General features: G+C 39.1%; 1 protein-coding gene across 6 annotated transcripts in view; it reads left to right on the top strand.

Moving 5' to 3' along the window:
* Nucleotides 1–22,157, top strand: part of BRCA1 (breast cancer 1, early onset) — a 71,937-nt gene that overhangs the window by 17,887 nt on the left and 31,893 nt on the right. For 5 of the 6 annotated variants that reach the window (XM_010842466.1, XM_010842469.1, XM_010842467.1 and 2 more), the window contains 6 exons: nt 1,009–1,148; nt 2,187–2,292; nt 6,333–6,378; nt 7,369–7,445; nt 8,390–11,803; nt 12,174–12,262. In XM_010842466.1, coding sequence (XP_010840768.1) covers nt 1,009–1,148; nt 2,187–2,292; nt 6,333–6,378; nt 7,369–7,445; nt 8,390–11,803; nt 12,174–12,262 — 3,872 coding nt within the window. The remainder of the gene's footprint in view (nt 1–1,008; nt 1,149–2,186; nt 2,293–6,332; nt 6,379–7,368; nt 7,446–8,389; nt 11,804–12,173; nt 12,263–22,157) is intronic. The other variant, XM_010842471.1, reaches the window with a different exon arrangement.

Genomic DNA, 22,157 nt, shown 5'->3' on the forward strand with positions numbered 1-22,157 from the left:
TTGTGATCCACATAGTCAAAGGCTTTGGCATAGTCAATAAAGCAGAAATAGATGTTTCTCTGGAACTCTTGCTTTTTCAATGATCCAGCGGATGTTGGCAATTTGATCTCTGGTTCCTCTGCCTTTTCTAAAACCAACTTGAACATCTGGAAGTTCACGGTTCACATATTGCTGGAGCCTGGCTTGGAGAATTTTGAGCATTACTTTACTAGCCTGTGAGATGAGTGCAATTGTGCAGTAGTTTGAGCATTCTTTGGCATTGCCTTTCTTTGGGATTGGAATGAAAACTGACCTTTTCCAGTCCTGTGGCCACAGCTGAGTTTTCCAAATTTGCTGACATATTGAGTGCAGCACTTTCACAGCATCATCTTTCAGGATTTGAAATCGCTCAACTGGAATTCCATCACCTCCACTAGCTTTGTTTGTAGTGATGTTTCCTCAGGCCCACTTGACTTCACATTCTAGGATTTCTGGCTCTAGGTGAGTGTGAGTGATCACACCATCGTGATTATCTGGGTCACGAAGATCTTTTTTGTATAATTCTTCTGGTATTCTTGCCACCAGCGCTCAAGGGGCCATCTATTAAAATGGAAGTTTGTGCAGTTATTTTATATGAATAGGTGATAAGACCATACCTTTTGGTCTAGGTTAATTTTAACTACCTGTAATCTTTTTTTTTTTAATATATGTATGTTTAAATTTTATTTATTTATTTTTGGCTATGCTGGGTTTCTGTTGCTGTGCAGGCTTTTTTCTAGTTGCAGTAAGCAAGGGGTACTCTCCAGTTGCTCATTGCGGTGGCTTCTCTTGTTGTGGAGCACAGGCTCTAGGGTGCACAGGCTCAATAGCTGTGGCACATGGACTTAGTTGCTGTGTGACATATGGGATCTTCCTGGATCAGGGATCTCCTGCATCGGCAGGTGGATTCTTTACCACTGAGCCACCAGGGAACCTAATACATTTTTTTTTTCTAACTGCAAAAATAGTGTTTCTCTTTGTAACTCACAGTTGCAAACAGCTATAACTTTTCGAGAAAGGAAGATAACTCTCCTGAGCATCTGAAGGAGGAAGTTTCTATAATCCAAAGTATGGGCTACCGGAACCGGGCCAAAAGACTTTGGCAGAGTGAACCTGAAAATCCTACCTTGGTAAGGCCACTTTTGTGTGTTCTGATAATAACTCTTTATGGAGCATGAGAGTTAGTGAACGTGCTGGATGCTTTTGGATTTATATAAAGTCAAGTAAACAAGGGAAGATGGTCAATTAAGTATCTGAACAAGAGTTAAAGGAGTTGAGAGAAGGTCCCTGGTTTTAGTGCTTTATCCATTCTGATGCTTGTCTAAGATGGCCACAAGGACACTGATGGTTTTTAGCTTGCTAGCTTTTGTTTTATTATTATTTATTTGCTAAATTTTAAAATAACCGTCTTATGGCACTTCTCCAGACACGAAGAAGTATCTTCTATTTTACTTCCTCTGAAAAGTTGCCGGGGGTGGGCGGGGGAGATCAGTTTTTAATACTTGAAAATTGCTTCAACTTTAAGTGTGATTGTCAAAGAAAATACAGAGATTTGCTCTATTGTTACTCATATGTGAATGAATAATGAGGATCTTAAAAATAATAGTTCTCATAGGACCAGCATTCATTTCTCAGTAGATGTTGAAGGGCCCCAAAAGAAGGAAAGCTTCATCAGAGTAATATTCTTTCCTGTACTGAATATTAAGCCTGCTGGATTTTATTCTTTTCTTTTCTTTTTTTATTTTCATTTATCCTTTTTAAAAATTTACTTTATCTTCGTTATTGCCTCTGTTATCAGATGTGATTAGAAGTGTGTAGTAAATCAATTTCATTCCTTTTCTACACTATAATATAAAGTATTAGTTTAAAATATGCTTTCCCCATTTAAAAAAGAAAGAAAATGAAAATTAAAAATATGCTTTCCTTATCCTTAAAAAAATTACACAGATGATACACACTTAAGTATAGAAAAATTTAGAACAACTGAGAGAGGGAGAAAGTATTCAAACCACACAAGACTCGTACATCTTAGTGCATAGTTTGCCAAGTGTTTTTTTGAGGTTAGCTCATTGATACCTGTCTGTTTGTTTTGTCCAGAGCTTTGAGTTTCTCTTAAGGAAAACAATGCATAGAACTGGCTAACGATTTGTTGATCATTTACTGCTTAGCAGGAAACCAGTCTTACCGTCGAACTCTCTAACCTTGGAATTGTCAGATCTCTGAGGACAAAGCAGCAGACACAATCTCAGAATAAGTCCGTCTACATTGAATTGGGTAAGAGTCTCAGATTTTGTAAGTTTAGAATAATAGTTGCTGGATTCCTTGTCTAAGAGTTTTACTAAAAACCTTGGTCACAATTTATGCAATGGCAGGGAGCCCTGAAAAGTAAGAATAAAATAAATTTTCTAGCCTTATGATGTGTGATAAATAATGTAGAAAGATGCAGGTCTCACTTTAAAGCACCTTACTTTATAAAGAGAACAAAACGAAGGATATGTGGTTTTCAGTTAAGTTTAGTTCAGTCGCTCAGTCATGTCCGACTCTTTGCGACTCCATGAATTGCAGCATGCCAGGCCTCCCTGTCCATCACCAACTCCTGGAGTTCACTCAAACTTAAGTATGTGCAAACACAGTTTGGGAAGATGGAGAGTAGGGCTAAGAAAGAACATGATGGGTGGGCTATAGCATTTGGGTCTAAGATTTGGAAAACTCAGCAGTGGCCACAGGACTGGAAAAGGTCAGTTTTCATTCCAGTCCCAAAGAATGCTCAAACTACCGCACAATTGCACTCATCTCACACGCTAGTAAAGTAATGCTCAAAATTCTCCAAGCCAGGCTCCAGCAATATGTGAACCGTGAACTTCCAGATGTTCAAGCTGGTTTTAGAAAAGGCAGAGGAACCAGAGATCAAATTGCCAACATCCGCTGGATCATTGAAAAAGCAAGAGAGTTCCAGAGAAATATCTGTTTCTGCTTTATTGACTATGCCAAAGCCTTTGACTATGTGGATCACAATAAACTGGAAAATTCTGAAAGAGATGGGGATACCAGACCACCTGACCTGCCTCTTGAGAAACCTATATGCAGGTCAGGAAGCAACAGTTAGAACTGGACATGGAACAACAGACTGGTCCCAAATATGAAAAGGATTACGTCAAGGCTGTATATTGTCACCCTGTTTATTTAACTTATATGCAGAGTACATCATGAGAAATGCTGGGCTGGTGGAAGCACAAGCTGGAATCAAGATTGCCGGGAGAAATATCAATAACCTCAAATATGCAGATGACACCACCCTAATGGCAGAAAGTGAAGAAGAACTAAAGAGCCTCTTGATGAAAGTCAAAGAGGAGAGTGCAAAAGTTGGCTTAAAGTACAACATTCAGAAAACTAAGATCATGGCATCTGGTCCCATCACTTCATGGCAAATAGATGGGGAAACAGTGGAAACAGTGGCTGACTTTATTTTTTGGGCTCCAAAATCACTGCAGATGGTGACTGCAGCCATGAAATTAAGAGACGTTTAGTCCTTGGAAGGAAAGTTATGACCAACCTAGATAGCATATTCAAAAGCAGAGACATTACTTTGTCTACCAAGGTCCATCTAGTCAAGGCTATGGTTTTTCCAGTAGTCATGTATGGGTATGAGAGTTAGACTATGAAGAAAGCTGAGCGCTGAAGAATTGATGGTTTTGAACTGTGGTGTTGGAGAAGACTCTTGAGAGTCCCTTGGACTGCAAGGAGATCCAACCAGTCCATTCTGAAGGAGATCAGCCCTGGGATTTCTTTGGAAGGAATGATGCTAAAGCTGAAAGTGCAGTTACTTTGGCCACCTCATTCGGAGAGTTGACTCATTTGAAAAGACCCTGATGCTGGGAGGGATTGGGGGCAGGAGGAGAAGGGATGACAGAGGATGAGATGGCTGGATGGCATCACCGACTCGATGGACGTGAGTTTGAGTGAACTCTGGGAGTTGGTGATAGACAGGGAGGCTTCACGTGCTGCAATTCATGGGGTCTCAAAGAGTCAGACACAACTGAGCGACTGAACTGAACTGAAGATTAATTATACTAGACTAGAAAGATTTATCTAGACTTTATCGACTACATCAACATCTTTGACTGTGTGGATCACAACAAAGTGTGGAAAATTCTGAAAGAAATGGGAATACCAAACCACCTTACCTGCCTCCTGAGAAATCTGTATGCAGGTCAAGAAGCAACAGTTAGAACTGAACATGCAACTACAGACTGGTTCCAAATCAGGAAAGGAGTACATCAAGGCTGTATATTGTCACCCTGGTTATTTAACTTATATGCAGAGTACATCATGCGGAGCTGGATGAAGCACAAGCTGGAATCAAGATTGCCGGGAGAAATATCAATATGCATCCTTACGGCAGAAAGTGAAGAAGAACTAAAGAGCCTCTTGATGAAAGTCAAAGAGGAGAGTGAAAAAGGTGGCTTCAAACTCAACGTTCAGAAAGCTGAGATCATGGAATCCGGTCCCATTATTTCATGGCAAATAGATGGGGAGACGATGGAAACAGTGAGAGACTTTATTTTCTTGGGCTCCAAAATCACTGCAGATGGTGACTGCAGCCATGAAATTAAAAGACACTTGCTCCTTGGAAGAAAAGCTATTAACAACCTAGATGGCATATTAAAATGCAGAGACATTACTTTGTCCACAAAGGTCCGTCTGGTCAAAGCTATGGTTTTCCAGTAGTCATGTATGGATGTGAGTTGGACCATAAAGAAAGCTGAGTGCAGAAGAATTGATGATTTTGAACTGTGGTGTTGGAGAAGACTCGTGAGAGTCCCTTGGACTGCAAGGAGATCCAACCAGTCAGTCCTAAAGGAAATCAGTCCTGAATATTCATTGGATGGACTGATGCTGAAGCTGAAGCTCCAATACTTTTGCCACCTGATGCGAAGAACTGACTCATTGGAAAAGACCCTGATGCTGGGAAAGATTGAAGAAAGAGGAGAAGGGGATGACAGAGGATGAGATGGTTGGATGGCATCCTCAACTCAAAGGACATGAGTTTGAGTAAGCTCCAGGAGTTGGTGATGAACAGGGAAGCCTGGCGTGCTACAGTCCATGGGGTGGCAGAGTTGGACACGACTGAGTGACTGAATTGAACTGAAAATTAATTATACTAGACTAGCAGAGAAGGGAATGGCACCCCAGTCCAGTACACTTGCCTGGCAAATCCCATGGACGGAGGAGCCTGGTAGGCTGCAGTCCATGGGGTTGCTAAGAGTCAGATACAACTGAGTGACTTCACTTTCGCTTTTCTTTTTCATGCATTGGAGAAGGAAATGGTAACCCACTCCAGTGTTCTTGCCTGGAGAATCCTAGGGACTGGGGAGCCTGGTGGGCTGCCGTCTATGGGGTCGCACAGAGTCAGACACAACTGAAGCGACTTAGCAGCAGCAGCAGCAGCAGCAGAAAGACTTAAGAACAGCTGAGCTCAGTTCAAACAGGTCTCTCTATGCTTTATCCTATAGAATATATTTATAATTGGTAAGAATGGCCCTCCTTTGGGCTCCCAGGCACCACCATATGTTTGCCATAGCACTAAGCAGATTCTTCAGAAATTTCGTATATGTCTTTTCCTCTTTTAAGATCATAAGTTCCTAGACTACAGATGTTGCCTCATAAAAATAATTATAATAGACAATATTTAGGAACAGTTACTGTAGTCCAGGCACTGGGGTTTTACTTGTGTTACTCTCATAAGATGCATGACAAACCTGCGGTGGTTCCAACTATTACACTGTTTTATAGATGAGGGAATTTAAGGCACAGAGAGGTTAAGAAATTCTGCCGGGGTCGTAAAGCTAGGTAGTTAGTGACAGAGCCACAATTCACACATGGGAATTCTGGCTTCAGAACCTGTACTTGTAACCACAGTTCTCTGTTGCCTGACATACGTATCATTGTTCCTGCAATGTAGTGTATGTGTGCTAAGTCACTTTAGTCGTGTCTGACTGTTGCGACCCCATGGGCTGTAACCCGCCAGGCTCCTCTGTCCATGGGATTCTCCAGGCAAGAATACTGGAATGGGTTGCCATGCCCTCTTCCAGGAGATCTTCTTGACCCAGGGATCAAACCCACATCATCTCCTTCATTGGTGGGTGTGTTCTTTACCACTAGCGCCACCTGGGAAGCCCTGCCATGTACTGGGTGCTCAGTAAATATTCCTTGAAAATATGTTTTGCAACAAGTACAGTTTTTTGAGTTTAACCCTTTCAATAAAAATCCTTTTATTGATTTCTTATTTGGGGGTCTTTGGGGAATTTTTTTAGGATCTGATTCTTCTGAAGACACAGTTAATAAGGCCAGTTATTTCAGGTGAGTCAGAGTGCTTTTTTCTATGAAACTGGCATTTTTGTATTTAGTTAATATTAAGGATTGATATTTCTTTAGGTCAGAATCATGGCATTGGAATAGACCTTAAAGATAATCTACTTTAACCTTCTTATTTTATAGCTGAGAAAATATCCTTTTTGTTTGTTTGGTTTCTTAGTAAAGCATTTGTAAGAGTTAAAGTAACAGTAGAACTCTGCACAGACTTGCTTCCAGCAGATGGCTGTGCTCTGGCTTAGTTCCTTGTGTACAACAGTGTTGACTCAGTGGTGATTGTGGCTGCTGAAAACATTACTCAGTTTTCAATTTTTCCTTCTACTGTTCCTTAATTCTGTCTGTAACTCAGACTTTGTCTACATCAATTAAAGCATAATTTGCAAGCAGCCCCAAAATGGATTACTTGTTAAATTGCTTTCCTTAGGAATTATTGCATGACCCTAAGATCTGTGATAGCTTGTCTGAACTATGATAATGTCACTGTCAATGAGATTTTGTTTGCAAGTGACATTTTCCTGGTCTCCCGATTGGGAGAAAATGGTTTTTAGCTTGAGAAAAAGCCCAGAAGGCAGTGTTCCAAAGTGATATGTTCTTTGCATTCTACTGGAATGTCTGTTCCATCCCAGTGCTCCCTTTGTTTAGGTAACTGTGCTTGTGTTTTCATTAATACATACTTTAGGTTTTGTTGGTTTTTTCTTTACTATCTTTTAGCTATTATTCAACTGTCATTTAAATTTTGGCTCATATTTGTGTGTCCATAAAGCAATGTTCTATACTCCTGCTCTGATTTTTGTGTTCTGTCTATGACCATTTCATTTTGTCTAGAAGTTACCAAAGGAGAGTGCTGATTTCAGAAAGTGAATCAAATCGATCAGTTTATCACAGCCCTACCTAGCAAAGCTAAAATATTTGATTATTTGACAACCCTGTGCACATATAAACAACTTTTTCACTAAGGCTTGTGTCTTTTCCTTATAGTGTGGGAGACCATGAATTGTTAGAAATCACCCCTCAAGGAGCCAAGGCCAAGACCAATTTGAATCCTGCAGAAAAGGGTAATGGCAAGTCTTCTAACTTAACAGACACTAAAGAGAGAATAAGTAGATACAGTACGGTAATTAGAGTATTTTGAAGAACCATTCGGAACATTTTTATAATTTACAATATCTTTTGGCAGAGTTAGGATATGGTGCTTTCTCAGATGTCATAGTACAGCCTGATCTATTTCAATGGCACTAGACCAGTTTGGTTATAATAGTACCCTATGTGATTGGTTGTTGCCTTTTTACTTTTAATTGCTGTGTTTGTATTTCATATTTTGCTTACTAGTACTCAGATACAGGGAGTATTAGTCTGAAGATAGAATGTTATATATCTGATGCCCAAACTGCTTTTTTGAATTGAAGTATAGTTGATTTACAACATTGTATTGATTTCTGCTGCACAGCAAAGTGATTCAGTTACATATATATAAAATACACATTCTTTTTTTTTCCATGTTCTTTTCTATGTTACGGTTTTATCACAGGATATTGAATATAGTTCCCTGTGCTATACAGTAACACCTTGTTATTTATCTATTCTATATATACTAGTTTGTATCTACTAACTCCAAATTCCCCCTCCATCCCTCTTCCAACTCCCTTCCCCCTTAGCAACCACTTGTCTGTTCTCTGTGTCTGTGAGTCTCAAACTGCTTTTAATTCACTGTTAAAGGTTAGGGAACTAGAAGGTGTGATTTATGAGTAGGGAGAATTCTGAAATTAAAATTTTAATTATCTTGAGCAGAAATAATGAGAATCTAGACAAATAGGAATTAAGCAAAAAAGTATGAGCTACATCTTCAGTATACTTGGTAGTCTGAGGTTAATTTCTCTAAGAATAGCCGGTTCTTCATTACCCTCCAACCAAGTTACTAAGTTGTATTAAGTACATATTGTTTTCATAATAATTCTGTTTTTAAGCACCTTGTTGTTGTTGTTGTTGTTGTTCTTTCCAGCTGCTTGTGAGTTTTCTGAGAAGGACATAACAAATACTGAACATCATCAACTCAGTATTAAAGATCTGATCACCACCCAGAAGCATGCAACTGAGACGCATCCAGAAAAGTATCAGGGTATTTCTGTTTCAGACTTTCACGTGGAGCCATGTGGCACAGATACTCATGCCAGCTCATTACAGCATGAGAACAGCAGTTTATTGCTCACTGAAAACAGACTGAATGTAGAAAAGGCTGAATTCTGTAATAAAAGCAAACAGCCTGTCTTAGTAAAGAGCCAGCAGAGCAGATGGGCTGAAAGTAAGGGCACATGTAAGGATAGGCAGATTCCCAGCACTGAGAAAAAGATAGTTCTGAACACTGATCCCCTGTACAGAAGAAAAGAACTGCGTAAGCAGAAACCTGCATGCCCTGACAGTCCTGGAGATTCCCAAGATGTTCCTTGGGTAACCCTGAATAATAGCATACAGAAAGTTAATGACTGGTTTTCCAGAAGTGATGAAATATTAACTTCTGACGACTCGTGCGATGGGGGGTCTGAATCAAATAATGAAGTAGCTGGTGCAGTGGAAATTCCAAATAAAGTTGATGGATATTCAGGTTCTTCAGAGAAAATCAACTTAATGGCCAGTGATCCTCATGGTACTTTAATACACGAAAGAGTCCACTCCAAACCCGTAGAGAGTAATATTGAAGATAAAATATTTGGGAAAACCTATCGGAGGAAGTCAAGTCTCCCTAACTTCAGCCACATAGCTGAAGATCTAATTCTAGGCGCATTTACTGTAGAACCTCAGATAACACAAGAGCAGCCCCTCACAAATAAACTAAAATGTAAAAGGAGAGGTGCATCAGGCCTTCAGCCTGAGGATTTTATCAAGAAAGTCAATTTGACGATTGTTCCAAAGACTCCTGAAAAGATGACGGAAGGAACTGACCAAACAGAGCAGAAACGTCATGGGATGAATATTACTAGTGATGGTCATGAGAATAAAACAAAACGTGATTATGTTCAGAAAGAGCAAAACGCTAACCCAGCAGAATCATTGGAAAAAGAATCTGTTTTCAGAACTGAGGCTGAACCTATAAGCATCAGTATAAGCAATATGGAACTAGAATTGAATATCCACAGTTCAAAAGCACCTAAGAATAGGCTGAAGAGAAAGTCCTCTACCAGGAAAATTCCTGAACTTGAACTAGTAGTCAGTAGAAACCCAAGTCTACCTAATCATACTGAGCTACCAATTGATAGCAGTTCTAGCAATGAAGAGATGAAGAAAAAACATTCTAGCCAAATGCCAGTCAGGCAGAGCCAAAAGCTTCAACTCATTGGAGATAAAGAACTTACTGCTGGAGCCAAGAAGAATAACAAAACATATGAACAAATAAATAAAAGACTTGCTAGTGATGCTTTTCCAGAACTAAAGTTAACAAACACACCTGGTTATTTTACTAACTGTTCTAGTAAACCTGAAGAGTTTGTTCATCCTAGCCTTCAAAGAGAGGAGAACCTAGGAACAATTCAAGTGTCGAATAGTACCAAAGACCCCAAAGATCTGATATTAAGAGAAGGAAAAGCTTTGCAAATTGAAAGATCTGTAGAGAGTACCAATATTTCCTTGGTTCCTGATACTGATTATAGCACTCAGGATAGTATCTCATTACTAGAAGCTAAAACCCCAGAAAAGGCAAAGACTGCACCAAATCCATGTGTGAGTCTGTGTACAGCAACCAAAAACCCCAAGGAACTTATCCATAGGGATTTTAAAGATACCAAAAACAACACAGAGGGCTTTCAGGATCTACTGGGACATGACATTAACTACGTCATTCAGGAGACAAGCAGAGAAATGGAAGACAGTGAACTTGATACACAGTATTTGCAGAATACATTCAAGGCTTCAAAGCGTCAGACATTTGCTCTGTTTTCCAATCCAGGAAATCCACAAAAGGAATGTGCCACAGTCTTTGCCCACTCGGGGTCCTTAAGGGATCAAAGTCCAAGAGACCCCCTCAAATGCAGACAAAAAGAAGACAGTCAGGGAAAGAGTGAGTCTAAAAGCCAGCACGTGCAGGCCATTTGTACAACAGTGCACTTTCCTGTGGCTGATCAGCAAGATAGGACGCCAGGTGACGATGCCAAATGTAGCGCAAAAGAAGTAACTAGGGTTTGTCAGTCATCACAGTTGAGAGGCCACAAAACTGAACTTGTTTTTGTAAATAAACAAGGGGTTTCAGAAAAACCAAATCTTATACCATCACTTTCTCCCATCAAGTCATCTGTTAAAACCATATGTAAGAAAAGCCCATCAGAGAAGTTTGAGGAACCTGTAACGTCACCTGAAAAAACATTGGGAAGTGAGAGCATCATTCAAAGTGCAGTGAGCACAATCAGCCAAAATAACATTCAAGAAAGCACTTTTAAAGAAGTCAGCTCAAGCAGTGTAAATGAAGTAGGTTCCAGTACTAATGAAGTAGGCTCTAGTGTTAATGAAGTAGGTTCCAGTGGTGAAAACATTCAAGCAGAACCAGGTAGAAACAGAGAACCTAAATTAAGAGCTTTACTCGGATTAGGTCTTAGGCAACCTGAAGTCTATAAGCAAAGTCTTCCTGTAAGTAACTGTCACCATCCTGAAATAAAAAGGCAAGGAGAAAATGAGGACATGCCTCAGGCTGTTAAGGCAGATTTCTCCCCATGTCTAATTTCAGATAACCTCGAACAACCTACGGGAAGCCGTCATGCTTCTCAGGTTTGTTCTGAGACACCTGACAACTTGTTAAATGATGATGAAATAAAAGAAAATAGCCACTTTGCTGAAAGTGACATTAAGGAAAGATCTGCTGTTTTTAGTGAAAGTGTCCAAAAAGGAGAATTCAGAGGGAGCCCTGGCCCTTTCACCCATACACATTTGGCTCAGGGTCACCAAAGAGGGGCTGGCAAACTAGAGTCAGAAGAGACTGTGTCTAGTGAGGATGAAGAGCTTCCCTGCTTCCAACAATTATTGTTTGGTAAAGTAACCAGTACACTGTCTCCATCTACCGGATGTAACACTGTTGCCACTGAGGGTCTGTCTAAGGAAACAGAGGAGAACCTAGAATCATTGAAGAGTGGCTTAAATGACTGCAGTGGCCAGGTAACATCAGCCAAGGTGTCCCAGGAACATCACCTTAATGAGGAAGCGAGATGTTCTGGTAGCTTATTTTCCTCACAGTGCAGTGCAATGGAAGACTTGACCACTAATACAAACACCCAGGATCCTTTCTTGATGTTTGAGCGTCCTTCCAAACAAGTGTATCAGTCTGAAAGCGAGGAAGTTCTGAGTGACAAGGAATTGGTTTCAGATGATGAAGAAAGGGAAACTGGCTTGGAAGAAGATAGTTGCCAAGAAGAGCAGAGTGTGGATTCAGACTTAGGTATTGGAACCAAGTTTTTGTGTTTGCCCCCATCTGTTTTGTAGAGATGAGCTAAATGTCTATGCCTTTGGGGGAACACATTTTAGGAGTTTCCAAGCACAGTGAAAGTAACTGTTTCTTAAACTTTAAACATGTTCCTCCCAGGGTGCTTTTCCTTTAAAAAGTCCATTACCCAGCTAGAACATCTTTTCTATTCGAATGAGATTTAATGCCCTAATTACTGGCAAACTTACATCTGGTTTTCATTATGATTTCTTAGAGGAAATCATCTGGGTGTCCCCAAAGAGTATAATCATTTTGTGTGACATGAAAGTGAAGTTTGTTTTGCCATCTTTTTTTACATCTGAATCTATTTTTATTATAATTTAAGGTGAAGCAGTATCCGACCATGTGAGTGAAACAAGCCTCTCTGAAGACGGTGTGGGGCTGTCCTCTCAGAGCGATATCTTAACCACTCAGGTAAAAAGCACAAGGGAATGTGTATGCAGTGTTCTTTGCATTCACTGCTGTGCCTCCTGCCTTTTTACGTTTGCTTACATCATCCCTTAGAATTAATGGTATAACAGATGTGTATGGGATCTAGTCTCCTCAAATTGAATTGTAAATACCCAGATGGGACGCATGGTACCTTCTGTCTGTCTCTGTTTCTCTCTCTCTCACACACACACACACACACACACACACTTACCAGTTTATTCATTGCAGAACATTAAATACTGAACTTAATGAGAAAGTGAAACCTTCAAAACCCATTTGCCCTATAGCAAAAACGTATTGTGAAAGCACTACTGTATCAGACAGAGGGGTGTGTTTCTTTTCAGTACCAAATTGTTACCTACAAAGTTCTCTTCTTAGTAGAGACTATCTAACCTTTCACTGTTTGATGAATATTTCTTTCTGTTGTTTCTTTGTTAATCAGCTAGTTATTTGTTCTTTAGTGCTGATAAGTCATCTTTTTAAAAAAAAACATACACAATTTTACTTCCTGTACCTAGTGGTCAACATACAATATTTTGGTTACATGTGAGGGACATAACAGCTTTGTCATATCTACAACATTTAGTAACATAACTATTTCAGTGCTGCTGGCAGAATAGTCTCCTAGAAAAAAACCTTCTCTACTGAAAATTAACATCATAGTCCTCCCAGAACCTGGCTTTGTCTCCTAATTTTTATATTGTAGAAGTGGCACCAGACTTTTCAAGTTCTTATATTCAAAAATTCAGGCTCATCTCAGCTTATTTTTTTAGAGTACAATCACAGTGGTTGCTGGTGTGATACTGAAAAGAGTTCTGTACCTGACTGTGTTACTTATTTCTGAACTACGATATACACTTTTTTTTTTTTTCTATTTTATTTTTTTTTATTTTGGCTGCACTGGGTTTTTGTTGCAGCATGTATGCTTAGTTGCCCTGCAACATGTGGGATCTTAGTTCCCAACCAGGGATCAAATGTACATCCCCTGCACTGGAAGGCAGATTCTTAACCACTGGCCTGCCAGGGAAGTCCCAATGCATATTGGGACTTAAGGTGCAGATATCTGGACTACCTGGAATCATCCTGCCCTGACTTCTTTTTCTTACCAAATCTTAAATACACCTTCAGCTACTAGCAAGTGAATGACTTTTTTTTTTTTTTTTTTCTGAACTTCCTAAAATGCCAGATTAGATAAAACTGAGAAAAGCCATATAAAGTTATATATGTGCATCATAGAAAACCTAGAAAATACAAATAAAAATCATTCACAGATGAACCTTGAAAACATCATTAAGTAAAATAAGCCGGGTACCAAAGGACAAACTGTATGACTACTTTTATGAGGGACCTAGAATAGTTAAATCCATAGAGACAGAAAGTAGACTAGTAATTACCAGGGACTTGGGGGTGGGAGGAGTGGAAGTTATCCTTTAATGGGCCCAGGGTTTCAATTTAGGATGGTGAAAAAGATATGGAGATAGATACTGATGATGGTTGGACAACAATATGAAAATACTTGATGCCACTAAACTATATACTTAAGGATGGTATATTTTATCACAGTTTTAAAACTCACCCAAAGAGAATGGTTCGGTAAATTTTAACATTTATCTCTGGGAGCATACACAAAAGATAGATAATAGAAGTTGCCTTCAGGTGGGGAAATAGATGATTAACAGAAGGAGAAAGCCTTATTTTTCTCTGAATATCCTTTTTTGTCTTGAATTTTATATCATGTCCTTGTATTAGTTATTTTTAAAATTAAATTCTGTGAGTTAAAAATCACTACTATTAACTTATCGGCATATATTCTTCTACTCTTCCTATTGTACACAAGGGTATGTGTTGTGTACATACCTTATCGTTAAAAATCATTCAGTTATATAATATATTTAAATTTAAAAATTAAAAAAAATCATTCAGTTAATACTCTACATACTTATATTTTATTAATTTACTTTAATTGGAGGCTAATTACTTTACAATATTGTGATGGGTTTTGCCATATATTGACATGAATCAGCCACGGGTGTACATGCATCCCCTATCCCGAACCCCCTACCCACCTCCCTCCCCAACCCATCCCTCTGGGTTGTCCCATTGTACTGACTTTGAGTGCCCTGTTTCGTGCATCAAACTTGGACAGGTCATCTATTTCACAAATGGTAATATATATGTTTCAATGCTATTCTCTCAAAACATCGCACCCTCAGCTTCTCCTGCAGAGTCCAAAAGTCTGTTCTTTATATCTGTGTCTCTTTTGCTGTCTCGCATATAGGGTCGTCGTTACCATCTTTCTAAATTCTATATATGCGTTAATAAAATGTATTGGTGCTTTTCTTTCTGACTTATTTCACTCTATATAATAGGCTCCAGTTTCATCCACCTCATTAGAACTGATTCAAATGTGTTCTTTTTAATAGCTAAGTAATATTCCATTGTGTATATGTACCACAACTTGTTTATCTGTTCGTCTGCCAATAGACATCTAGGTTGCTTCCATGTCCTAGCTATTGTAAACAAGTATTGTAAGTGCTGCAATGAACATTGGGGTACATGTGTCTCTTTCAATTCTGGTTTCCTCAGTGTGTATGCCCAGCAGTGGGATTGCTGAGTCATATGGCAGTTCTATTTCCAGTTTTTTAAGGAATCTCCACACTGTTCTCCAGAGTGGCTGTACTAGTTTGCATGCCCACCAACAGTGTAAGAGGGTTCCCTTTTCTCCACACCCTCTGCAGCATTTATTGTTTGTAGACTTTAAGATAGCAGCCATTCTGACCGGTGTGAGATGGTACCACATTGTGGTTTTGATTATTTGCATTTCTCTGATAATGAGTGATGTTGAGCATCTTTTCATGTGTTTTTTAGCCAATTATATGTCTTCTTGGGAAAAATGTCTGTTTAGTTCTTTGGCCCATTTTTTGATTGGGTTGACAATTTTTCTGGTATTGAGCTGCATGAGCTGTTTGTATATTTTTGAGATTAATTCTTTGTCAGTTGCTTCATTTGCTATTACTTTCTCTCATTCTGAAGGCTGTCTTTTCACCTTGCTTATAATTTCCTTCATTGTGCAAAAGCTTTTAAGTTTAATTAGGTCCCATTTGTTTATTTTTGTTTTTATTTTCACTACTCTGGGATTTGGGTCATAGAGGATCTTGCTATGGTTTATGTCAGTGTTTTGCCTATGTTTTCCTCTAGGAGTTTTATAGTTTCTGGTCTTACATTTAAATCTTTAATCCATTTTGAATTTATTTTTGTGTATGGTGTTAAAAAGTGTTCTAGTTTCAGTCTTTTACAGGTGGTTGACCAGTTTTCCCAGTACCACTTGTTAAAGAGATTGCTTTTTCTCCATTGTATATTTTTGCCTCCTTTGTCAAAGATAAGGTGTCCATAGGTGCGTGGATTTATCTCTGCGCTTTCTATTTTGTTCCACTGATCTATATTTCTGTTTTTGTGCCAGTACCATACTGTCTTGATGACTGTAGCTTTGTAGTCTGAAGTCAGGCAGGTTGATTCTTCCAGTTCCATTCTTTCTCAAGATTGCTTTGGCTATTCCATACAAATTTTGAAATCTTTGTTCTAGTTCTGTGAAAAATACTGTTGGTAGCTTGATAGGGATTGCATTGAATCTATAGATTGCTTTGAGTAGTATACTCATTTTCACTATATTGATTCTTCCAATCCATGAACATGGTCTATTTCTCCATTTGTTTGTGTCATCTTTGATTTCTTTCATCAGTGTTTTATAGTTTTCTATATATAGATATTTTGTTTCTTTAGGTAGATTTATTCCTAAGTATTTTATTCTTTTTGTTGCAGTGGAGAATGGGATTGTTTCTTTATCTTTCTGTTTTTTCATTGTTAGTGTATAGGAATGCAAGGGATTTCTGTGTATTTTATATTCTGCAACTTTACTATATTCATTGATTAGCTCTAGTAATTTTCTGGTGGTGTCCTTAGGGTTTTCTATGTAGAGAAGCATGTCATCTCCAAACAGTGAGAGTTTTGCTTCTTCTTTTCTAATCTGGATTCCTCTTATTTCTTTTTCTTCTCTGATTGCTGTGGCTAAGACTTCCAAAACTATGTTGAATAGTAGTGGTGAGAGTGGGCACCCTTGTCTTGTTCCTGACTTTAGGGGAAATGCTTTCCATTTTTCGCCATTGAGGCTAATGTTTGCTGTGGGTTTGTCATATATGGCTTTTATTATGTTGAGGTATGTTCCTTCTGTGCCTGCTTTCTGGAGAGTTTTTATCATAAATCGGTATTGAATTTTGTCAAAGGCTTTTTCTGCATCTACTGAGATAATTGTATGGTTTTTATCTTTCAGTTTGTTAATGTGGTGTATCACATTGATTGATTTTGAATATTGAAGAATTCTTGCATCCCTGGGATAAAGCCCACTTGGTCATGATGTATGATCTTTTTAATATGTTGTTGGAATCTATTTGCTAGAATTTTGTTGAGGATTTTTGCATCTATTTTCATCAGTGATATTGGCCTGTAGTGTTCTTTTTTTTGTGGCATCTTTATATGGTTTTGGTATTAGTGTGATGGTGGCCTCACAGAATGAGTTTGGGAGTTTACCTTCCTCTGCAATTTTCTGGAAGAATTTGAGTAGGATAGGTGTTAACTCTTCTCTAAATTTTTGGTAGAATTCACCTGTGACGTCATCTGGTCCTGGACTTTTGTTTGTTGGAAGATTTTTGATTATAGTTTGAATTTGTGTGCTTGTGATGGGTCTGTTAAGATTTTCTATTTCTTCCTGGTTCAGTTTTGGAAGGTTATACTTTTCTAAGAACTTGTCCATTTCTTCCAAGTTTTCCATTTTATTGGCATATAGTTGCTGATAGTTTTCTCTTATGATCCTTTGTATTTCTGTGTTGTCTGTTGTGACTTCTCCCTTTTCATTTCTAATTTTATTGATTTGATTTTTCTCCCTTTTTTCTTGACAAGTCTGGCTAATGGTTTGCCTATTTTATTTATCTTCTCAAAGAACCAGCTTTTGGTTTTGTTAATTTTTGCTATAGACTCCTTTGTTTCTTTTTCATTTATTTTTGCTCTGATTTTTATGATTTCTTTCCTTCTACTAACCCTGGGGTTCTTAATTTCTTCTTTGTCTAGTTGCTGTAGGTGTAAAGTTAGGTTATTTATTTGATTTTTTTCTCTTGTTTCTTGAGGTAAGCTTGTATTGCTATGAACCTTTCCCTTAGCACTGCTTTTACTGAATCCCATAGGTTTTGGGTTGTCGTGTTTTCATTTTCATTTGTTTTTATGCATATTTTTATGTCCTTTCTTATTTCTTCTGTGATTTGTTGGTTATTCAGAAGCATGTTGTTTAGCCTCCATGTTTGTATTTTTAGTGTTTTTTTTTTCCTGTAGTTGACATCTAGTCTTACCACATTGTGATCAGAGAAAAGATGCTTGAAATTATTTCAATTTTTTTGTATTTACCAAGGCCTTATATTGTTTTTACTATGTCACTAAATTTTCTTCAGTGAAAATTTGAATTGAGGGTTGAATATGAGGGTTTCAGGGCAAGATACACAGTTTGCTATCATGTACAGCACTGTGGTCTTATCTTGATAATTAAATAATTTGCCCATATCCCCAGTGACTTCCTTAGTATGGAATTTTGGTGTTTGACACATGTTATTGATTGTTCTTTAGGAAGACTGAACCAAGTTGTGCTTTTCCAGCCCTTGGAGCTACTTGGTAGCTCCCATTTTCCTATACCTTGGCCAGCACTGGGTAGTATCCAGTTTTAAACTTCTAAGTCTTGGCATCACTCTGAGGACTGTAGGTAGAGGGCTTGTCTCATCTTGGCCTGTTTTCTACATGGAGCAAATCCTTCTAGGACTGAAGCCTTCTGGAGTCAGACCACTGCCTGTTCTCTGCCTGAACTGTCGCCAATATTCTCCACTTCTGCAGAATTGCCATGGTGACTAAATTCATGAAAGGATTTAGGAGGCCTTTTCTTTTTTATCTTTTTTGGCCATGCTGTGTGGCTTGCAGGATCTCAGTTCCTCAACCGGGGGTCAAACCTGTGCCCGCTACAATGCAAGTATAGTCTTAAACACTGGACCACCAAGGAATTCCCTAGGAAGACTTTTCTCTGTTTGCAGTTCCTATGATCTTTTCTGGGTGTGGGTTTGAGGCTCTGTCAACATGGCTTTCACCTTTTTATACTTTATGTTTTAGAGTTGTGTCTGGTTTCTGATTCCATCTGCTTCAGCCATATTGTAGAATATATGACATTCAATAAACTAAACTATCTCCTTATTTTCTATATTTCTGATCTTACTCCTAGAGATGTATCTATTTGTTCAAGATTCATTTTGTAAAGTGTTTTTATCAAGCATTTACCCAAAATAGAGCCAAAGACAGATTTCAGGGCTAACTTAAATCTAGAGTACTGCCAACAAGCAAAATGGTTGAAGTGGGATCTTTTCCCAAAGTCTGTTTATACAGAACTGGGGAGACATTTAGGGGATAAATGCTAATTCAGTATCATTAGTGTCTGTTCTTTATCAAAGACTGATTAAATTCATTAATTCATGTCTGCATTAAATACTTACTAAATGCTTACTGTCTGCTGGGTGTTTTGAATACAAGAATGCTTAAGGAAGGATTCTTCCCATCTCGGAGAGTCAGGTATTACACTTTGGTACTAATACATTAGCAATATAAATGAAGTAGACTGAGGAATTATGTTCCTGATCAGTTCAGTGCAGTTCAGTCGCTCAGTCGTGTCCGACTCTTTGCGACCCCATGAATTGCAGCACGCCAGGCCTCCCTGTCCATCACCAACTCGTGGAGTTCACTTAGACTCACGTCCATCGAGTCAGTGATGCCATCCAGCCATCTCATCTTCTGTCATCCCCTTCTCCTCCTGCCCCCAGTCCCTCCCAGCATCAGAGTCTTTTCCAATGAGTCAACTCTTCGCATGAGATGGCCAAAGTACTGGAGTTTCAGCTTCAGCATCATTCCCTCCAAAGAAATCCCAGGGCTGATCTCCTTCAGGATGGACTGGTTGGATCTCCTCGCAGTCCAAGGGACTCTCAAGAGTCTTCTCCAACACCACAGTTCAAAAGCATCAATTCTTTGGTGCTCAGCTTTCTTCACAGTTCAACTCTCACATCCATACATGACCACTGGAAAAACCATAGCCTTGACTAGACGGACCTTTGTTGGCAAAGTAATGTCTCTGCTTTTCAATATGCTATCTAGGTTGGTCATAACTTTTCTTCCAAGGACTAAACGTCTCTTAATTTCATGGCTGCAGTCACCATCTGCAGTGATTTTGGAGCCCAAAAAAATAAAGTCTGACACTGTTTCCACATCTATTTCCCATGAAGTGATGGGACCGGATGCTATGATCTTCGTTTTCTGAATGTTGAGCTTTAAGCCAACTTTTTCACTCCCCACTTTCACTTTCATCAAGAGGCTTTTGAGTTCCTCTTCACTTTCTGCCGTAAGGGTGATATCATCTGCATATCTGAGGTTATTGATATTTCTCCCGGCAATCTTGATTCCAGCTTGTGTTTCTTCCAGCCCAGCGTTTCTCATGATGTACTCTGCATATAAGTTAAATAAGCAGGGTGACAATATACAGCCTTGATGTACTCCTTTTCCTATTTGGAACCAGTCTATTGTTCCATGTCCAGTTCTAACTGTTGCTTCCTGACCTGCATATAGGTTTCTCAAAAGGCAGGTCAGGTGGTCTGGTATTCCCATCTCTTGAAGAATTTCCCACAGTTTATTGTGATCCACGCAGTCAGAGGCTTTGGCATACTCAACAAAGCAGAAATAGATGTTTTTCTGGAGCTCTCTTGCTTTTTCAATGGTGCTGATGTTCCTGATAGGAGATGTATTATTAGGGGACTTCCAAAGGAGATATTCAAGCTGGACCTTAAAAAATGAGAAGAATTTTTTTCCAGGTGGGAAGAGAATGGAGGCAGTAAATCAAGGCAAAGTCACAGAAGCATGAAATGCCCAGTTAGCACAAAATTGTGACTGGAAAATAGGGCATATGTGGTGGTTTAGGGAGAAGTAAGAGATAAGATCAGAGTATGAAGGCCTATTTTCAATGCTGTACTTAGGAATTTATCATGAGAGCAGTAACAAGTAATAATTATATAGTATTCAGAAAGTGTTAACTTATTATCTGAGCAGTGGTGAACTACTAAGCTCCTAACTGGAAAAGAAGAGATATGATAAACATGGCTTTTAGGGAACCTTAGCTGTAGTGAAAGTAGAGATTAGAGTAGCAGAGTAGAAATAGATAAGAAAAGTAGGACTAATTGAAGAAACATAAGAATTCTAATCAGGAAAACTTGGTAACCAATTTGGGTTTAGTCTGCCAAATGTATCTGGCCAGTATCTATTGCCTATAGGGAATTTGTCTGAGTTATGAAGTAATTGCTTTGGAAAAACCTAAAGGAAAGTTATCTACCTATTATTCTCCCATTACTGTTAATATTTTCTGATTTTTCTAACCTATTTAATGGCCACAGAAGTTAGAGGTGATGATCATGACAGTAGTGACCAATAGAGCTCCTGAACCTCATCTGATATCTGAGATTTCATCCCAGATTACTGGGAGCCCTTGACTAGGAGGATCCAATCAATGATGGAACTACTCAGAAGCACCACGTGGTGGCAATGGTGCTGCTGTGCACACTTGGGCAGCACGGCAGTCTCAGGGTAGCAGTAGAAGCCATTGTGGAGCAGGGAATACATTTACCAGTCATAAAAACCTCCTAAAAACTGTGAATTCAGTGTAGCAGGAGAAAGTAGATGACTTGTTTTTAGTAGAGAGCAAAGTCACTTGCAAGGATCTGAAGAAGAAACAGAGTGAAGCAGTTTGTATTTCCCCAGGGTTTGCTGGCAGCCGTACATGCTCCTTCTAAAAGTAATGAAGAATTGTGTATTTTGTGACTTCCCTGGTGGTACAGTAGATGAGAATCCACCTGCCAGTGTAGGGTTTGATCCCTGGCCCTGGAAGATTGCACATGCCACACAGCTGCTGAGCCCATGCTCTAGAGCTCACGAGCCACAACTAACCAAGCGCACACACTGCAACTACGGGAGCCCATGTGCCCTAGAGCACGTGCTCTGCAACAAGAGAAGCCACTGCAGTGAGAAGCCTGTACACTGAAACTAGAAAAAATCCTCACGTAGCAAGGAAGACCCCACTCAACTAAAAATAAATTTTAAAAAATTTTTACAGAAAATAAATATATATTTTGGAGAGCGCCTTACTTACCTGATACTTTGTTAATCAAAAACCTTAGACTAAGCAGGTTTCTTCTTCATCTGGAGAAATAAACATCAGGAGCCCCATAAGCAAGAGGAGCCTGTTATCTTGAGTTGAAAACAGTAATGGCTTACAGGCTTTCCGAGGGCTCTTTCTGTGGGCCCATTTCTTCTAGCAGGTTCTTCGTGGCGATGGAGCTTTAGGTACCCTGTCACTGTCTAGAATGGCAGCACCACGAGGGCTGTATCCCCAGCCTATGACAATGCCTGGCACATAATAGGTGGTCAGCAAATAGTTAAATGAACAAATAGATAAGTTAATGAGTTAACTCTGTGCTCTCCCTGTTATAGATAAATGTTCAAAGAATCCCCAAAAAGGAAGAGACCTCACAAGCCAGAAATCAGACATTTTTATATGGACTAACTCTTATGCTAATTTTTTTTCTCTTAAACAGTAATCTTTATTTTTACACAAAGCAGTATAAAATGAGGTAGTTCTTCAATGTGTGACTTGGAGCTCGAAAATCCACCCTGAGTATGAAAGAGCAACCCTTTTCGACCCCATGGACTGTAGCCCTCCAATCTCCTCTGTCCATGGGATTTCCCAGGCAAGAATACTGAA

This window comes from Bison bison, unplaced genomic scaffold, assembly GCF_000754665.1.
Source record: "Bison bison bison isolate TAMUID 2011002044 unplaced genomic scaffold, Bison_UMD1.0 scf7180017864180, whole genome shotgun sequence".
NCBI lineage: Eukaryota > Metazoa > Chordata > Mammalia > Artiodactyla > Bovidae > Bison > Bison bison.